The sequence below is a fragment of the Thermobia domestica genome, chromosome 14 (genome assembly GCF_964235325.1).
Source record: "Thermobia domestica chromosome 14, izTheDome1.hap1.1, whole genome shotgun sequence".
Taxonomy (NCBI): Eukaryota; Metazoa; Arthropoda; class Insecta; order Zygentoma; family Lepismatidae; genus Thermobia; species Thermobia domestica.
In genome coordinates, this window is record NC_137467.1 from 132,260,229 (window position 1) to 132,281,536 (window position 21,308).

The following is a 21,308-nucleotide window of genomic DNA, read 5'->3' on the forward strand; positions in this document are numbered from 1 at the left end:
CAGCATTCTAAGAGGGAGCTGATTTCCCTCCTTATCTACCAGTGCCTATTGAAACCTCACCTTATATTGTAAATCAATCACTTACGTTGTGTATTGAATTTTAGCGTCCTATTTTTAGCATCGAGGCTATTATATATGAAGCACGGACTTAACAGTTTAAGATGAAGTCCGTATCACTGTAATTTGTTTACATTCTAACCCTTTCCTACCGAGAATCGAATCCAGAATCTTGTATACTAAAGGAGCGCGCGCTCTAGCTGCCATACCAGCGACGATGGCTCGATCAGTTCTCGTTAAGAATTTTAGAAGTATCCACGTTGTTTCACAATACGAAGCGAAACTCACACAGGAATTCAGCAGGAAATACAGAATTTTGATTATACTGTCTTTGCGGTCTTACAAATTTCCAACCCTGCGATTGGTATTAGTCATTGACAATGCTTTTCGCGTTGCGTGCCTCTAGATGATCTGGGCAACGTGTGTGTGTGTGTGTGTGTGTGTGGAAAAAGAAAAAGAATATTGAAGACGAGTTTTGTTTTAAGGCGGCTGCTTAATTCTTTTTCTTTTGCAAAATTCGTGATGAGACTCAAGAACATCCCAGTTGGGTCATTCGCTCGCATAATTGAAACATTCACCCTTCGGGATGTTGCATAGACAAAAGAAAATCTAGCGGATGGGTGGTGTACGGTGGGAAATCATTAGAAACGTCATCAAAGGTGAGGGACCAAAAAACGTGCGAGAAGGAAAACGGGGTAAACTAGTAGTCTGTCAAGAGGAAACGATGAAAACAAAATTACATGTGAAAACGTGTTGACTATTCCTGAAAAACAAAAATCAAAATAAAAGTAAAAAAAAAAAATACTGGAAGAATGCACCGAAGTCGAACCACAATTTGACATTGAGGTTCATCCATGCGGAAAATACAACATTGACAGATTACCATATACATATACAGGGCCGGATTTAGGGGGGTGCACTGGTGCACGTGCACCCAGTGTACCCCCCTTCGTTGTTAATATACTCTAAATGAAAAGCTAGCAGTGAAAAGAGCAACACTTTCACAAGGGTTCTGTACGGTACAAGTATTCATCGTATTCCAAGTCACCTTGAACAAAGAAATTATTTATCTAAAATTGCAAGCTAATTGTATACTGAAAAATTATATCGATACAACACGGCACTGGTTAAGTTGGTAAAGCGTTGACTTTGCATTCGAAAAGTCGTTGGCTCGATTCCCGAGACCAAACACAGCATTTCCAGGGCTGTTTCTCATTCACACCGGCACAGATGCCTAAAGGCATATAAAAAAATCCAGATATAATTCAAATTTACTGGTAGTTATTTGTGCACACATTCGGAAAACCCTGGATCCGGCCCTGTACGTATATTATATATATATATATATATATATAATATTGCTTAACAACAACTTAGAGCATCAGATGAAATATCAGACAAGGCATTTGGATAAGTTTGTATTTGACTTAAATATAATATACAGGAGGAGTTGCTGTAAGACACAGCAGAAAAATCGGGTACACACCGCGGTGGCTCAGTGGTAGAGCGTTCACCTCTGGTGCTTGAGGTCCCGGGTTCGATCCCAGCCCCCGCCAAGTGAACATTGTTGTGGACAAACACCGTGAGCGTGGGTTTTCTCCCTTTTCCTCCCACTTTCTTCATTCCACCATTTCATTCATCACTCATCATCACCGTCTCCTTTAGCCTAACCGGCATAACCGTGGGACGTAAAACTCAAAGATTTCATTTCATTTCATATAGAAAATAAGAATGGGAAGGTAGTCAGCAAAAGGAATTAAGTCTCAGGAAGATGGAAAGAATATGTTGAAAGAACGAATGAGAGTAAAAATAGATTGCTTCGCCTAAAAGTTGTTGAAAATGGAGTACACGAGGATGATAATGGGTTTAATATTCTTTGGAATGAGTTTCAAAAAATTATTTCCGAGATTAGGAATGAAAAAAGTAACTGAGATACGTAATATATCAATCGAGTTCATTAAGAATATGGGAGACAAGACAAATAAAGAATTTTTTCGACTCTGCAATGAAATATATGAAACAGGAGAGTTATGAAAAGATTTCCTGGAGATTGTGATACCACTGCATAAGAAATCGAACCCAGGGAGATCTGAAAACTATAGAACTATTAGTCTCATATTGCATACACCAAAAATAATGCTTCGAATACTGAACAGAAGGTTATATGGAAAAACAAATGAAAAAGTTGAAGAGAAACCCTTCGGGTTTAAGAGAGATAAGACCATAAGAGATGAAATTGGCTTATTAGGGGTAATCGGAAAAAGGTTTATAGAATCAGGAAAAGATGTGTAAGATCGAAGCCCCATAAAAAAAAAAACAAAAAAAAAACTTAAATATGAAAACAATAAGTAAATGTTAGAATAAGAGAAGAAATGACAGAGGAGAGCGCAATTGGAGAATGAGTTCGGCAGGGATGTTGTCTCTCGCGAACATTATTTAATATCTACCTAGAAGAGATAGAGAGAACCTACATCAGCGTTTCCCAACCTTTTTCAACTTGCGGCACACTACATGTGTAACTTGAATTCTCGCGGCACACCCATATTATATATATATATATATATATATATATATATATATATATATATATATATATATATATATATATATATATATATATATATATATATATATATATATTACTATTATTATTTGTAAATATAAAATACCGTGGTATTTTTATGTGATTACTGATCTCCTTCTTACAGAGAAGAAAGCTCGATCACTGATTTTCCCCCGTGGTAATTCATAATACTTATTTTTCATTCTAATTTTAAAATAGAAAACAATTGCAATGAAATATACGATTCGGGTTTTTAAAAATCCACTTTCTCTTTCGAAAACTGTATCTAACCTTTAACTAAAAGGTAAGATCACTAAATAACGAATAAATAAACAAATCTATACTTTTAAAAAACACAAATGTAGATAATTTGTATGCATGTTTGCTCTGTTGAATTTATTGAATGATAAATTAAAATTTCAAGTTACGAAATAGTCTGCAACAATAAAGAAGCAATAATGGTCATGACAATGATAAATACGTTTTTCAACATAAAAATGTACAGAAAAGTAACACAGTATGAAACTTAAAATTGTAGATTTATAGTAGAGGTTCATAGTAATGTGAAATACAAATATACATTTTCCCCTATGTCTTGCAATTTGGTTCCTATAGAATTAATAATTTGTTTGATTTCGTCGCGGCACACCAGCGGCCCATTCGCGGCACACCGGTTGGGAAACGCTGACCTACATAATGAAAACGATATTTCGGTAGGAAGTAGAATGATTAGGTGTATACGGTTTTCAGATGACACGGCACTTGTTGAGGAATCTGAAAAGAAAATCAATAAGATGTTAGAGAGAGAGAAAAAGCATGGTGATTGGAAAGAAACGGTCGGTGTCAAAATATAGAAGTAGGAGGAGAGAAAATAGAACAGGTGACTAGTTTTCGATACTTGATTAGTATTATTAGTGAGGATATTAAGAGTGAATGTGAAGTAAAAGCAAGCATAGGAATGGTGATAGAAGCCTTTAGGGGGAAGAAAAGTCTATTTTGTGGGTTCTTGAATAAAGAGAAGTGAAAAAGACTCATAAAATGCTTCGTGTGGAATACTGTGCCGTATGACGCAGAAAGTCTGAACATTAAGCAAAAACGATGAAAAACAACTGGAAGCTTTCGAAATGTGGAGAGGAATGGAGAGAACTTGCTACGTCAAGCGGAAAACGAATGAGATACTGTTAGAAATTGTGGTAGAGAAAACAACAATTTCAGATGTAATAGAAACGAGGAGGAGCAACTGGTTGGGACATAGGCTGAGAAGGAACTGGATCATGAGAGACGTATTAGAGGGTATGGTGGCAGAAAAGAGAAGAAGGGGTGAAGGATGCTATAATTGATGAACGGAATAAAAACATAAAAATCGTACTTGAAGACGAAGAGTTTAGCGGAAGACCATATAGCGTGGAAGCTTCTCAGTTGCAGCAAGTGACGTGTGAATAATGGGAGAGTACCTATGACGATGATATTTTAGAGTAGAGAGTGCATTGTAGGTCTCAACTTCTTTTAAAGCTTCTTCCCTTAGGAGGTAGAATGACTATGAATTTTGCAAGTCACTTAGATATAAAACAGTGTTCTTAAAGTTCAGATAATGCCACACACAAATAATCGAACGTATTTAGCGCACATGTTCCAACAAAGTAATTACAAGTATATGAATAACGTGAAATAATTCAAATGAAGAACAATTGTATAAGAATTATTATTCAAATAATGGAAAAGGTTTCGGTCAACTCTTTTACAAGCGTGAAGGCATTCTTGAATATGTTATGTACTGTTTCATGCCTTTCTGTGTCGAGACACAGGGTGTGATGCAGACCCTATCCAGGGAGGTCTAGGGGGCCGCCCCCCTAAACTTTTCACGGTAGACTGGCAAATGGACTATAATATGGTGATCAAATATAATATGGTTGCATCCCCCCCTAACTTCAGCCCCCCCTACATTTTTGGGCTGGTTACAGGCCTGGTGTGATGACATCATAACTAAAAAGGAATTTTTCCTTAGGATTGTTTTTATTATTTTTGGCGGGCTTCCTTTTGTACCTAAAGATTGAAATTTTACGCACTTTCAGATTTGTTTAAGATCTCTGCATTGACACAGGGGGATCCAAACTAATTAACTAACTCTATAGCCTATGGAATCTCGAGGTTCAATGCCGCATTCACAAAAGCTCTCCACTGATTTCTATCCTTAGCCAATTGGATCCAGTTTCTACTTTGTAATATTCCTATTTCTGCGAAATCCATCTTAATATTGTCCTCCCATCTGCGCCTAGGTCTTCCTAATGGTCGTTTTCCGGTTGGTCTTCCAGTTCAGAGTTTGAAAGCGTTCCTACTTTCTTCCATCCTGGCCACATGACCTGCCCACCTGAGCCTCCTAGATTTGATGACCCTAACAATGTTGGGTAAACCGTATAAATTATGTAGTTCCTCGTTATGAAATTTCCACCATTCCCCATTGTCGTTTCTCTTGGGTCCAAATATTCGACTCAGGATCTTGTTCTCAAATACTTTCAGTCTATGTTCTTCCTTCCGAGTAAGCGACCACTTTTCGTAACCATACAGAACAACAGGCATGATTATCGTTTTATATATTTTAAGCTTCAAATTCCTCAACAGAATTCGCGACGACAAGAGATTTTGAACCGAATAGTAACACGAATTCCTTGCTTTTAGTCGACATTTAATTTCTTCGTGAATATGGTTTTCGTATGTTAATATTGATCCTAGATATTTGAAAGTATCCACTTTATTCGATATTTTAACACATCCATAATTTGCCGTAGTACGATCCCGACAGACTTCCATGTATTTAGTTTTCTCTGCATTTACTTCTAAATCCATGTCCCTGCAAGCGTTTAATAAGACCTCAACCGTCTGTTGTTCTCCTATCATTTCCTATTAAATTTACATCATCAGCATATGCCATAACCTGGTAAACCCTATTCAACTCTTGATCCTGGTTGCTGTCTTTGATTTTCCTTATAGCGTATTCCAGAACAAAATTGAATAATAATGGCGACAACGAATCTCCTTGTTTCAGGCCACATAAAAAGATAAAAGAGGATTTTTTTTAACAAAAAGTCTCTTTTTCGCGATTTTCCAACTCAGATACGTGATGGAGATATGTGAATGGTATCGTTTGAAAAGCTATTCTAATCTGTAGAGAATGAGGTACGAACCATGATCCTAAGATGTCTCACAGTCAGAAAATGTTTACATGAGATCCTGTTTTATATGGGAATCTGAGGTATTGTGAGGATATTCTTAGCACATAGGTAATTTTTTTTTTTACCTTACTTTTCTAGATAGAAGCCTGACATTTTGTACACTTATTCAGTATACACCTTAGTATTTTTCATTTGATTTTTTGATCTCTGCGTTAACACAGGGGGGGGGTCCAGAGGGAGGTTTATATTTTTAAAACTAAAATCCATATTTTCTCTCAAAATTTCCCGCCTCAGGGACATGATAGAGAAACGTGAATGGTACCGTTTGAAAGGCTGTTCTATTCTGAAGAGAATGAGGTACGAACCATGATTAGGATAAATAGGGATGATACTGTAGTTGCTTGACTGAAAGTCCATAATTTGCCTTTAAAAAACCATAAATTTAAAAGGATTACTTATTAGAATGATTGTCATATTGTTAAATGTTGTTGACTTATTTAAAAGTTCAGAAAGAAAAGAGAGAAAAAAAAAAGGAGTCTCAAAGTGAGTATTTAAGTAATAAAGTATAGCTATGACAAAAGCAATACAGAAGCGATGCATATTCATGTAGAGATAGTAACCAAACAATTTATGTAGTAATCCAGGCGCGAATGAACGTAAGAGCAAAGAAAGAAACGGAACATGAAAAATTCGAGGAGACCAGAGCAAAAAGAGACCGAACGAAAAAAAAACTGGATATGGGAAGGAAGAGAGTGACGTAAGAGAAGATTGTGTGGGTGCAATGAACGAGAAGAGAATTTTGGCGGGAAAACATTTTCTCAAACAACCCATCTCTCCCACTCCCTACCCCCATATCTACGGACATTGAACCTCCTTCCCTTTCATCAGAGAGCCATCAAAACGAAGAGTGCTAGCTTTTCTCGGAAGCCGTATTTGATGTGGTCAGGGTTGAACGGAAATAATTAGGCCATCAAACGCAAAGCAACTCTCCCACACACGAACCTTTTTTAAAAATTTTCTTTTGGTTTCACTGTTAATGATAAAATACGGTGACAGTCATTAAGAACTTTCCCGAAAGCAGTTTCAATATTTACCTGCGAACTGCGAGCTATCTTTTTCTTCTTAGTGGCCCCCATACACAGAGTTACCAGATTTCTAGATACAAAAATACGGAAACTTTCGATTTTACTGAGAATTGGTCAAATCGTTTATTTAAAGGAAAGGGTCGATTACAATAGATCTACCCATAACAAGTAGAGTCGCATTCACGGAGGTGTCCACAGTGTCTGGATCCCCAAAACTTTCGAACGCAACATAGGCCTACATTTGTATACTTTCAAAATAAAACTAAACTTGTTTAACAGGGAAATAATTGGTGTAGCATGAAAATTTCCTCTTACATTCCATTGTACTCTTTCTCTTATAAAAACAATCTAGTTGTATCTTTTTTTTTTTTTCTAAAAATAAAAGTGGAAGTATTTTGCAATTACCGGTAGACCCTACTTATCGTCTTTTCGGGTGCTGAATAATATCCGTTCAATGCTACATAGACATAGTGGTTTGTAGTATTAGATCCCCTTAAAGTCTGGACCCCTCCCAACAAAAATTTCTGGGTACGCGCCTGATAACATGGTTTAGATTGAGATTGAAACTCTACAAGCAGTGGCGGATTTAGTCATCTTGTAGTTCTAAACAATTTATGGCCGGAGGTTTCTCACTCGGCACTACACCCACCTCGTGATAAACTTCCCACTAATGAAATCGTCCCAGCTCATCTTTGACAATTTTGCTTTTAGTGTGTAAAGGTATCTTTGTGGGTTTAGACAGTTCGTTTTATTATTATTATTATTAATAATAATAATAATAATAATAATAATAATAATAATAATAATAATAATAATAATAATAATAATAATAATAATAATAATATGTTCAGAACAAAAGTTACAAAATTAATATACTTGTTTATTTTAGACTAATAATGAAATGTACTAAGGATGCAAATAGCCACTCGCCCGGGGCGAGTGGTTCATCGATGAGAACGAGTGTTTAATATCACTATTATTTATTTCAAACTGTGAAGACTGGGATGTGGGCTAGTAGCTTTTTCCTTGGGCGAGTAAAATTTTGTTGCTTATTTGCATCCCTGTACTAAACCATCAAAACATAAAACTTTACAATAATAATTTAAAACAAAAAAAGTTCTAAATGGCGATCTTTTTTCTTTTTAGCCGCTCTGAGTTCTGTGACGCTAGTCAGCTTGCCGTGATTATATAAGCAAACGCTCTCTATTATCATAAGATTAGTGTCCTGAATGTCAAAACAGCTAGACTAATCTGCTTATGTTATTTAAACGCAGACTAAAATGCTTTTTCTTTCCTTTTTGCAAACTTAAATCTTATTTGGTTTATTCCATGTTATATTTTAAAACGTGTTACCTATGTTACCCCTCCCTCAATATCTCCACCTTGCCGCGGTGGGGGATCGCGTGCTCTAATGATCCCAAGAACTATGCCGGAGATAGCTTCGCTATCAGAGGGCTCCCCATGCCGGATAGATCGTTAGGGGTAGGAGCCAGACGAAGAGAGATATTATGGTAGTGGGCAACAGCTCTACCATTACCACACTGAGGCTGAAGATGATTGACATCGGCAAGGCTCAGATGTGGACAAGAAAAGGCAGGAGCAGGATGCCCTCTATGGCTGTTTCACTGCAAGGTGGAAGGACGTGGGACACCACCACTTTACTCAGTCTCTAGAAGACAACATGGAAAGAGAAATAAGAGAATGTAATATTAGGAAATACGACGCTACTGTTTCACAGAGGGTCGTCCCCAACAGTGGAGGGAAACACTGCAGGGCCTCCTCGGTCGTCATCAAACGAAACCCCTGCAGGATAGGAACCTGGAATGTGCGATCGCTGCTACAGTGTGGAAAACTGGAAAACCTGAAGAAAGAAATAGAACGCATGAAGATCTTGGGAATCAAAGAAGTTAGGTGGTCTGATGGAGGAGACATGTGGAGCGGGGACTTCAGCATGATTTACTCAGTAGCTGTAAACAGTACAGCAGGAGTTGGTTTTGTGTTGAATAAGAAGATAGGACAGAAAGTTGCAGGCAGCTGGAGATGCAATGAAAGGATAATAATGTTGAAGATAGCAACCGAACCGAGGAATATGATGATAATCGAAGTATATATGTCTACATCAAGCTACATAGATGAGGAAGTACAAGAAACCTATGAGCAAATAGAAGAAGTATTGATTAAAGTTGAAATCAATATCAAATAGACTATATACTGGTCCTAGAAGCATTTAGAAATCAAGTGAAAAACAGTAAGAGTTACCCAGGAGCAGACGTTGACTCAGACCATAATTTAGTTTTGATGAAGAGCGAACTCCGACTAAAGAGGAAAGGAGTGGTAACATCAAACAAAAGATGGAACACAATCAAGCTAAGAAGAAATGAAAACATGAAAAAGGAATTGGCAAATGCGACGGACAAAAAAAGTCTAAGGTAGATTCAGCAGGTGATGACATCGACTCGAAATGGGAAGCCATGAAAGCAGGGATTACAAAAGGTGCCGACGAGCACATAGGAAGAGAAACGAGAACCCAATATAAATCCTGGATAACAGCAGAAATATTGGAAATGATGGAGAAAAGAAGGCAGTTCAAGATAAGAAACAAAGAAGAGGAATACAGAAGGTGCAAAAGTCATATCAAAAGAGACGTAAAGAAGGCTAGAGAAAACTGGATAAACAACTTGTGGAAAGTAATTGAGGAAAATATAGTCAAAGGCAATACAGAAATGGCATATAGAAAGGTTAGAAAACAGTTCTGTGAGAAAAAGAAAGGTACATACATTATCATAGAATGGAACAACGCTAATAGTAGAGGAGCAGATTAAAAGAAGATGGAAGGAATACATTGAAGAACTCTACAAGGGAGACAGAGTGAACGATGAAAAGATAGAGAAGGAAGAAGACGTCGATGAGAATGAATTAGGAACATCAATTTTACAGTGCGAATTTGACAATGCTTTGGAGAAAATGCAACATGGTAAAAATCCCAGGAATAGATCAAATGCCAACGGAAGTGATTAAGAATCTCGGAATAGCAACAAAGAAGAAACTATTTAATATTATTAATGAAATGCATATCTCGGGAGAAATATCAAGAGACTTCGAGAAAAACATATTGGTCCCTATCCCGAAGAGGAAAGGCGCACGGAAATGCGAAGAACACAGAGCGAGAAGTTTGCTTTCCCATGCATCAAAAATACTGTGCAAAATTATCGTACAACGAATAGAAGGGAAAATCGAAGAACGGCTATCGGAGGACCAGTTTGGAATCAGGAGGAAAAGGAGAACAAGGGAAGAAATACTGAGTCTACAGCTGATCATGGAACAGCACATCAGAATAAACAAATCAATTGTGATAGCATTTGTAGATATAGAGAAAGCTTTTGACAACGTAAATTGGAACATCTTGCTCAGAGCGTTGAAGAATCTGAAAGTGGATTACAGAGGTAAGGATGTGGATTTTCACCTCTCCTGTTCAACGTCTATATAGAAGAGGCTATGAAAGAAGTCTTTGATAAAAACGAGAAAGGCGTAAAAATAAATGGACAGGTTTTCAGCTCAATAAGGTTTGCTGATGACATAGCATTGATAGCGGAGAACGATGAGCACTTGCAGGAAGCACTTTCAAACTTGAACGACCAACTGGAGAAAACATGTAAAATGAAGATAAATAAGAAGAAAACCAAAGTGATAAAGTGCACAAGAGGAGGACAGCAAGAGGCAAACGTATGGCTAGATGGAGAGAAAATCGAAGACGTTACGATTTTCCACTATCTAGGAAGTCTAATACAGGCCGATAGCCAGCCCAAAAATGTAGAGGGCTCGACCCAACCATATTATAGTTCATTTCCAAGCCTACCGTGAAAATTTTATGGGGATCCCGGCCCACCCTAGCTCCCCCGTGATGCGGGCCTGGTCTAATATCCTCGGACGGAAGAAGTGAAAAAGACGTAAGTTCCAGAATAGCGCAAGCTAAACAAGCATTCAATAGAGAAAGAGGACTACTAATATCAAGAAATGTGTCGCTGGACACTCGTAAACGATTTATTAAGACACTGGTATGGAGCGTGGCGCTTTACGGATCAGAGACATGGACATTGAGAAAAGCTGAAATATCCAAGCTGGAAGCATTTGAAATGTGGTGTTGGCGCAGTATGTTGCGCGTATCATGGACCGAAAGGGAAACGAATGAAGACGTAACAAAGGAAGCTAATGAAGGACGACAGTACATGAAGATAATAAAAAAAAGAAGGAATAGCATGCTTGGCACTGTGCTGATAGAGGGAAAGGCATAAGGAAAACCAGGAAGAGGAGACCAAGGATAGAATATCTAGATGTAGTTACGAAGTAGAAACTATCAAAGTATAAAACAGCTCTCCCAGGCGAGAGAAAAGTTTTAAAATTTCCATTTTGCCCACCAACCTATGGTTGAGGTGAACAAGAAGACCTATGTTATATGTGTGTTAAGTAGTAGAATATTCATTGGAGCTAAGAGGCCTGAAGTCTATATCCGTGATTAGGTGTTCAAGACAAAGATTTTTGCCCTGGGATCGAAATAATGTATTTCCAATAGAGTTTTTCTTCCCATTCGAAATTCTGCACCATTGGTAAACTCATCCCGTAGGCTGTTGCGGTTTTCTCACAACGTATACAGTTTTTTACGTGATTTTTCATGTATTTTTGAAATGAAAATGTATACAAAACTCACGCTATTTTCCTTGGTAAGCGTGTGACCAGTGCAGTGGTACGGATTAGGATTTAGATTTCTGAGCTTTTGACAGCTATGGCCATTAGCCCGTCACCTATGAGAGATGATGTCCATTTTTTAACGATCACGCCTAACCGAGGAATTTGGGAAGAAGAAAGGAATTGAGGGAAGTAGCCTGGGGACATTATGTTAGGTACCATACCGGCATTTACCTGGTGAGAATGAGGAAAACCTCACTGAGTATGGCTGACCTGAGTTCTTACACTTTTTCGATCGAGTGCCTCTACCGGACACTAATCGGTAATTTTCAACCAGTTTTGTAAGTCACCACCCCATTCCAAACCTTGGTGTGCTAGGGGAGGTCATCTCAAAAGCCGGGAATAAATTTTAGTTCGCCAGGAGTGTAAACAACAGCAATGAAAATACTTTCAGTTTAACGTCCCACGTTTATGCCTGTTAGGCTAAGGGAGACGATGATTAAGGCAAGTGAATGATGATGGAACAACTGCTGGAATGAAAATGTGGATGCAAACGGGAGTACCACGAGAAAACCCACGGACACGATGTTCTCCAGCACAAACTTACTTAGCCGGGGATCGAGGCAGGTTCCTCACACACCAGAGGCAAGCATTCTACCACTGAGCTACCATGTTCCCTAATGAAAATAGTTCTTAATGTTTTGTGACAAGTGCAATTTACTATGCTTTGTCTACGAAGATGGATAAGTACAAAATTGTAGGTAGAAAAACGACAAAAACATACACACAATTGTATAAATTGTGAGCAACTGAAGCAAGGATCAAAAACAATGACTTTTGTCCATTCGTCACCTTGTCAGGAATTGAGTAAATATATTTCTAATACTAAAAATACATATACAAGTCTCAAGTAATAGATCAAATGCTAATATGTTTTACATGAAGATATATTATAGAAGTAATCAAGAAAGATATAACTAACTAACTAACTATGAGCTTATGGAACTCGGAGGGGAGGTTTAAAGCCGCGTTCATAAAAGCTCTGCATTGACTTCTGTTCTTAGTCAACTGGACTGAGTTTCTACTTGGTGTTTCTATTTCTGCGAAATCCGTCTTAATATTGTCCTCCCATCTGCGCCTAAGTATTCTCAATGGTCGTTTTCTGATTGGATTTCGAGTTAAAACTTCGGAAGTGTTCCCACCTTCTTCCATTCTGGCTACATAACCTGTCCACCTCAGCGTCCTAGATATATGGTAACCCTAACAATATATGGTAAACGGTATAAACTATGCAGTTCCTCGTTACAAAGTTTCGGCCATTCTTCATTCCCGTTCCTCGTGGGTCCGAATATTCGTCCCATGATTTTATTCTCAAATACTTTCAGTCTCCGTTCTTCCCTCAGAGTAAGCGACCATATTAAGATATAACTTAAATTGCAAATAAGCATATCGATCTCGTTCCCAGTAACGAAAACCCCTATAAGGACGTTCCAATATTATGGAAATCTAACAACAAAATTGTACTCCTTTATATAAGCAGAATGCTATAAATAGGCTATCACACCAATTCTATGATTGTTTACCAAAGCAAATAATAATAATAATAATAATAATAATAATAATAATAATAATAATAATAATAATAATAATAATAATAATAATAATAATAATAATAGTTATTTTATCGCAATTTTAACTTTAGCTACAAAACGAACTTATTGGGAAGGATAAGTTTTGACAGGTAACTGTTCATCACTTATTTTTTCCGGCGCCTAAATTTCCGTTTATCAGTCGACAAATGTTCGGCAAAATGAGCAATCACACCTTAGGACACCATTGTCAGTTGGCTAGTCTACTATTTCTCACATAAATGTATTAATCATTCTGTTTATCTTTCCCGCTAACGCGAGTGGTGGACAACATCCTGTCTGCGGATCTTCAGTTTCCTCCGATATTCTCAATTCACAATGTTCTCCGTAATTAGTCATTTTCATTATTTAGAAAACATAACTGTAGGACGTGAAAGTACAAATATCAATTTTTAAAAAAATACATAAATTAATGCATCGGCCGGGAATCGAACCCGGGCCGCCCGCGTGGCAGGCGAGCATTCTACCACTGAACCACCAATGCTTATTTTATATCTGTTGAATGCTGTATTTTGAAGATGGAACTTTTGTGTGTGTGAAAGTGATAATCACTTGAATTACCGTGACCGCATTGTAACAGAAGATAAGTGCTCCGCTACTTTCCATTGTTTGCTTCAGAATATACATCCGCAGTGTAGCACGCTACATTCCAAACAAAAGGTGTTTTGATTTTTCTTTTCCCTAATATGCTTTTTATTTTATTTTATTATACTATTATTCAGTGGCGGCTGGTACTATATGTTGCATGGTTGTGCAACCGGATATTTTTTTAAATACTAAAAATATTTTTAAGTGTTAAAGTAGTGTATCAGTAAAAATAAACCTTTGCTCTTGAGCGCAAAACAGTATTGATGCATTTCTGAAAAAAGTCAATTAAAAAACGAAAAGAAAGAGAGAGATTTACCTTTCCAGTGGCAGCGAACGTTGCCACTGGAAGCAGTAACATTGAGCATATGGCAGCGAGCTCCTATCTCTTAACATGGGGAAGTGGATTTATTCTTGCAACGCTCCTATCTTCCCGTATTGGTCCCTTACGGTTGCATTTTTTCCGCAACTGGTCAGCTTCTGTAATAGTTACGAATTCCTCCGCTTAGCAGCGCTTGACTCAGTTGATAGGGTGAGGAAGATACAGACGCGTGGAAGAAAGAAGTTATTCACAAAACATAAACTCGCAAAGAACAAATATAAGTCTGGTGGTAGCAGGGGCGGATCCAGGCTGAAAGTTTGGGGGGCGGGCGTTCGAAGTCAATAGATTTTATTTAACATTTATAATACAAAGGTGAAAATTCTTGGGATAAGATTTATTTTTTTAAAAAATCCTATTCTGGGGGGGAAGGGGGGTCAATCGAGTCTCCAAGAAGAAAATGTCTTACTACGGGTCTAATTCCTAGCTCTGTGTCCTTCGTGCACATGATTCCGTGTTCGATTTCCGGCGGAGAGCATAAATTAATATAAAATCATTCACTTCCAATACTCATCTGTCTTCTTTAGCCTAATTTGCTGGAATGTTAAACTATTTTTTTTTTAATTTTCAAAGGAAAACATCTTAGATTTCATGCTTCTTTACAGACAAAAAAAAATACGTGGTTCCTGAAAATGGACTTTTTGTTCCGTATATTTATACAAAGAAATGCTAACAAAATGCGTATTGTCGGAGGAGAGAGGTGTTTCTGGACCCCAAAGAAAATAAAGCGGAAAATATTTGCGGTAACGATGCTTTCTATTCAGAGAAACTTGGCGAGCAGCATTTCAGATTTCAATAAAGTCATAGAAAAATTTGAAGCCCGAAAGATCGAAGAAAAACCTTCCATTCTAAAATAATGCATAGTTTATATAATTAAATAATTTTGTTTAACTGCGTGCATGCAATTTTCTTGCTTTTTTTCTTCTTTTCGGATTAACGCCATCATTCATGGCTTACAGCACATACTATATATTCGATTTATCTCGTGTCCAATAACATGAGTGTAGAGGTTTTGTGTATAAATAGTGTATAAACGTACATTGATAGTGGTTGTTTAAAAAAAAGGAAATAGCTTATATATTAAATTAATATTCGAGAAATAATTTAATCAATAGTATACAATTAGAGCTTAAAAGACTTTCCTCTTCATATTTCCTGAATATTTCTTGGATAGGACTCAAGAATGCTGGGGGAGGGGAACACTTGCGCGTACCTACATACCTTTGATATTGCAACATTGCAACCGGTGCTTGTACAGACTACGATCCGCTACTGCTATTATTATTTTGGTAATGCTTAATATCATTTTAGACTTCCAAACTATGCTATGCAAAAGTGTAGAAATGTTATAGAGCAGGTTGGTTGGTAAGTCCGTCTGTCTGCCTGTCGAAAAGTTTCAAAGTAAGAACGGTAAGAGTTTTTGATTTAGTGTCCCAAGATTAGGGGTACAGGTAGGGATGTGCGATACTTCGATATATCGATCGATCGATCGATATTTTGTCAATATCGAAATTTCGATATTTTGTAAATATCGAAATCGATATATCGATACTTCGATATTTTTCGATATTTCGATATTTCGACATTTTTCGATACTTCGATATTTCGATATTCTTCGATATTTCGATACTTCGATATTTTTCGATACTTAAATATTTCGATATTTTTCTATATTTCGATATACTTCGATATTTCGATACTTCGATATTTCGATACTTCGATACCATTCGATATTTTGATAATGGAGGTGGTCTCCATAATTACTAGAAAACATGTTTTAATTACAAAAAATAAACATAAAAATGTTGCATGCAGTTTGCCCGTAAATAGATGGCTGTGCGGCGCAGATCAATAACTGATAGCAAGGCATGTTTTGAGTTCTATACTGAAATGGCTGTAACATATTCTGTGTGCCAAACATGATCAAAGCCCAAACAATATAGTCAACATGATGCCAGAATCGAGAGAATGTGGCGATCCATAAGGGCGCATATAATCTGCAAGCCTTATCCTTAGTTTTCTCGAAACTTCCTTGATGTTAGTCAGTCATCTGTGGCGCTAAGCCGTTCAAACATGTGTAACAGGAAAAGAGCTGAATAATGAGTACCTGCTGTGTTTATAAACTCTGGTATAATTGGATAGAATAGATATATTTATACAATTTATGTTAAATATATCTAGATGTTATTTTTGGACAGTAAGTTTTGGTGAAACATTTTTTTCTTTTCCGTGCAAATTTGTTTTCTGTCTGGTGACTAAAATTCACAAATAAGTAAATGCTTTCATGTCTAGTTTCTATTGCAGTTTGTTATACCCAAATAAATGCCATCATTTCTTCTTAATAACATTTCTAAAAATGGCCCAATAATTCACTGCTGCAGCCTTCACTTACAGTAAATATATTAAGACACAGAGAATACTGATACGCCCTTCACAGACTTAACATTATAATGTCCACTATCATTATCAGTACAATTGGTTAAGAAATACAGCAAAACAAATATTTCTGAAATAACCAAGAACAATTGAACATCAACGCTACTAATGATATTAAATACCGAGATACAATGCTGTTTTAAAATGTATTGAATTAAAAGCACAATTTCTTTTTCATCTTTCACTAACATTTCTGAACCTTTCAAAAATTCCTAAATCAGAGTAGACGATTTACATCTAAACATTTGAATATTTGACTTTTAATGTAAATGTACTTCTCATATTTTATATTTGTTTAGAACTGGATAACTTATTTACATCCAATTGGATTTGTTGTTACTTGAATAAACCTTTAATCATTCAGCACTGGGGAACAAAGTTTTTGTTCATTGCGAGAAAAATCAATGCTCAGAATGAAACCCAGTAAGAGCAGTTCGGTTGTCTGTTACAACATTTCCTCCACTACTGAAAACACGCTCAGATGGAACGCTGGTACCTGGTACACACAAATATTTTTTAGCGAGTTTGCTCAAGTGTGGCAGAACTGACTGGTGATTACGCCACCAAATAAGAGGATCGTCATTCATACAGGGCAGTGGCATTTTTAGATAGTGATCAATCTCTTCTGCAATTTCATCCTTAGGAGTTTTCCGATACTGGTGTTCCTTCTTCTTTCTTTTGGCAAACACTGCCTCAAATCCAGACAGTTGTTTTTCTGAACGCTTTTCACATGTCGGAAGTACCTCCATCAGGGTGCGAATTGGCGGGGGGGATGCCAGGGCTTTCCCCCCCTGACAAAAATCTTTCCCCCCCTGCAGAAGAAAAATTTTATCCCTGGCAGGGATAACTTTTTCCCCCTCTGGAGTATTTTTAAATGGACATGAAGATAGAAAAAGGGAACAATTCTTACTTTGCGTAGCTAACCTAAATATTGCTTGAGTGAAAATGTATGAAACATCATCCATCTCAACTGTTTTGTACTTGTTAGTAAATATATATATATATATATATATATATATATATATATATATATATATATATATATATATATATATAAGAGAACGCACAAATCCTTTGTGAACTCATCACGCTAATACGGCTGAACCAATTTCTTTCATTTTTGGGGGGTTATTAGGATTTGGACCCTAGATGGTTTTTATCATATCACTTTAATTTTTAATTACCAGTGTCTTGAGATAATTGACCATTCAAGTGTCCATACGTACAAATCCTTTGTTATTAGTTCATCATAGGTAAAAATAAACGTATTTATATGCAACCCGCATGACCATGTGACTCGGCGGGTTAACATAAATGACAGGCGCTATAATGTTAACATTTACTGCAATTTGAAAGCGAAAAAGTAAAAATTATCTAAGTAACAAAGTTTATTGCGTTCCGGGGTGACCGCAGCGAAGCGGGGCGGGTTAACATAAATGACAGGCGATATAATGTTAACATTTACTGCAATCTTCTATGGTTTTTATCATATCACTTGAAAGCGAAAAAGTAAAAATTATCTAAGTAACAAAGTTTATTGCGTTCCGGGGTGACCGCAGCGAAGCGGGGTGAACGCTGCTAGTATATATATATATATATATATATATATATATATATATATATATATATATATATATATATATATATATATATATATATATATATATATGTGTGTGTGTGTGTGTGTGTGTGTGTGTGTGTGTGTGTGTTTGAGGACGGTGCGCATATGGGTGAAATTCATCCCCCCCTGGGAAAATTTTTCAATTCGCACACTGACCTCCATGGTGTTTGATTCATTGGCTGATGAATCTGGAGAAAGCTCGTCAATTATTGCTGATCTCACCGAAGACATTTCGTTTTCATTCAGGTAAGTTTCTCTGAAACGGACGTCCAAAAACGTGCTCATTTGCAGCAGTTTACATGCAGGTTTCAAATCTTCAGGTTCATTTTCACTTACATCACTGTACCTTTTCTTCAGAGCGGAAAGGACATGTTGCTTGAGTTCTGGTATCAATGGATCCTCAGCTGTTGGTCTTACATCCAATTCGATGCCAGGTGGACTTCTATTTGCATCAGCTGAGCCACCAGACACTTCCACATCGTCAGATTCTTCAATTATCGACAGAAGTGGAAGGATTGCACTTCCTGTGACATATGAATCTCCACTCATGAGCTGAGACATTTCCTCTAATGGTTTCAGAAGTGTTATAACTTTCTTCAGCAGTTCCAACTCTGAGGGATCAAGCAGCATGTCACTGTATTTGCCCTTATAATATGAACTGAAGAGCTCCACTGACCCACTGTACTGAGATTCTACAGCTTCCAGAAGGTGCAGAGTAGACCACCAACGAGTAGGTATAGCTGCTGAAAGTAGTCTTGGTTGTTTGCTCAAACTTTCCATGACATTTCTGAAATCTCTTCTCAGTTTGGAAGATAATGAAAGTGCTGTCTGTACCTTCTTACACTTAATGATCACACTAGATAGTGGTTCCTCTTTCAAGATATTTTCAATTCCTATTTGAAGTGTGTGACCGAAACAGCTAATGTGGTTAAATTTCATTAACTTCATTGCTGAAAGAATATTAGCTGCGTTGTCTGTAGTAAAGGCAACAACAGATGCTGTAGCTATCCCCCAGTCATCGAGTGCACTTAATAGGGCATCATTTAGGCTTACTGCCGTGTGATCAATATCAAGGAGTGAACAATTAAGGCACACACTTAGTAGTTCCCAGTTGCCCGTGACAAAGTGTGAAGCCAATGAGATGAAAGAATTTTTCGCAGCAGAGGTCCATGTGTCAGTAGTTAAAGCTACTGACTTCACTTCTTTCATTAACCTTGTTACGTGATTTTTTGTTTCTTCATAAAGTCTTGGAATGTAAGTATATGTCATAGATCGTCGCCCTGGACATTCAAAACCAGGTTGTAGACATTTTACCATGTAACGAAAACCTGGCTTATCCACAGTACTATATGGTTGCATTTCTGTAGCATTGAAATAGGCCACGCCCCGTGTACACCTCTCCTGTGTTCTTGAGTCCAGTGGTCGGTAATGTTGAAGTGTACGTTATTTTAACTGTGGAAATGAACTCCTATCCTCTGCCCTATGCATTTGATTGACAGTTGATTGATGAGAACCAGAAGAACAAGACGATGAACTTTTTCTGCAAGCAAAACACGGAAATGATTAATTTTGCGACATGCATGTTTAAATCTGCATATATCTTTCATAAAACAATATATTTAGGCTGGAATTTGGGTAGGAGGAGGGGATTCGAAAATGTTACTTGTAATTCCACTACATTAAAATACCCCGCAAGAGAATTCGGTTAAAAATGAGAAGTGATATAGTGAAACCGTTATTATGCCCAAATTATAGGGGGATTCTGGCCACATTGTAGTTCCTTCTATTTCTCCAGCTTTGCAGTGGTTTGGCTGTCCCCTGGCTGTTTAGCTGTGGGGAATGTTTTTAAGAAAAAATAAAATTGCTGTTTAGCTTAAATTTGGAATAACGGGCATTCGAATTTGCCGTTCATTTCCATCAAATTCGACATACAGAGCTGAATATTTTACGAACTGCTTATGCAACAGAATGAAGTCAAATGGTATCAATGGTGGGACAAGGGAGAAACATTATGACGAGTTACGGTCGTCGTCCGCCACCTTGGTGGCGACCATATTGGATTCAACGTTATTTCAAATAAGTACATTGTCATGTAATATATCAAATGACACCCTCTTTTAATGAAAAATCGAATAGAGCAGTTCGTCTTATGATAACTGTAACGTGTTTCACTTACTAACCATGTTATGGTACGTTAAGGTAGCTGAAACACAATTATAGCAATTTGTAAAATGAACTGCACCATTCTATTTCTCGTTAAAAGAGGGTGTCATTTGATATATCACATGGCAATGTTCTTAATTGAAATAACGTTGAATTCAATATGTTCGCCACAAAGATGGCAGATGACGATCATAACGTCATAATGTTTCTCCCTTGTCCCATCATTGATAGTATTTGATTTCATTCTGTCGCATAAGCAGTTTGTAAAATATTCAGCCCTGTCCCGACTTACACTAATACTTTGTACTTCGAAGTTGATGGAAATGAACGGCAAATTCGAATGCCAATTACTCCAAATTTAAGCTAAACACCAACTTTATTTTTCTTAAAAACTTTTCTCACAGCCAAACCACAGCAAAGCAGCAGAAATCGAAGGAACGTATAATGTGGCTAGGTACCCCCTATAATTTGGGCATAATAACGCTTCACTACTTTACTCTTCATTTGTGACCGAATTCTTTTGCGGGGTCCTTTTGGTGTGGAGGAAAACTGATAACATGTAACAAATTATTGTCCAGAATCTGATCTGCAAATAGTCTTATACATTATTTTCAAGACATCAGCAAGCATCACCTACTGATCAGTGATCAACACTATTCTAACCAAAACAATGAAAATATAGTGCCAATGTACCACAATGAAAATATAGTACCACATGTGTGCCAATGTACAAATCTATCAATTTAAATACAAAGTCAAAAGGTTATACTGATCTTGCAGCGACTGGCTGTGTTACTCGATGGAAATCAGACTATAAATTAATATTTCGACTATTCCCAGCATGAAAATGAAATGGAACATTATCCATTCTCTATTTTACTACTGCTGCTGTCACATAACGTTTCGATGGAGCACCA

The 21,308-nt window shown here is 37.1% G+C and overlaps 1 protein-coding gene and 1 non-coding gene across 2 annotated transcripts; both read right to left on the reverse strand.

Annotated features, from left to right (window-relative positions):
• Positions 1-814: 814 nt before the first annotated feature.
• On the reverse strand, positions 815-19,587 carry LOC145670009 (E3 SUMO-protein ligase ZBED1-like). Its single transcript, XM_081738350.1, has 2 exons — positions 18,385-19,587; positions 815-820 (listed from the first exon to the last, which is right to left on the reverse strand). The coding sequence occupies exons 1-2, from the start codon at positions 19,585-19,587 to the stop codon at positions 815-817; spliced, it is 1,209 nt and encodes a 402-aa protein (XP_081594476.1).
• TRNAG-GCC (transfer RNA glycine (anticodon GCC)) lies at positions 13,621-13,691 on the reverse strand. The gene has a single exon. It is a non-coding gene; the product is annotated as a tRNA-Gly (tRNA).
• Positions 19,588-21,308: the final 1,721 nt, after the last annotated feature.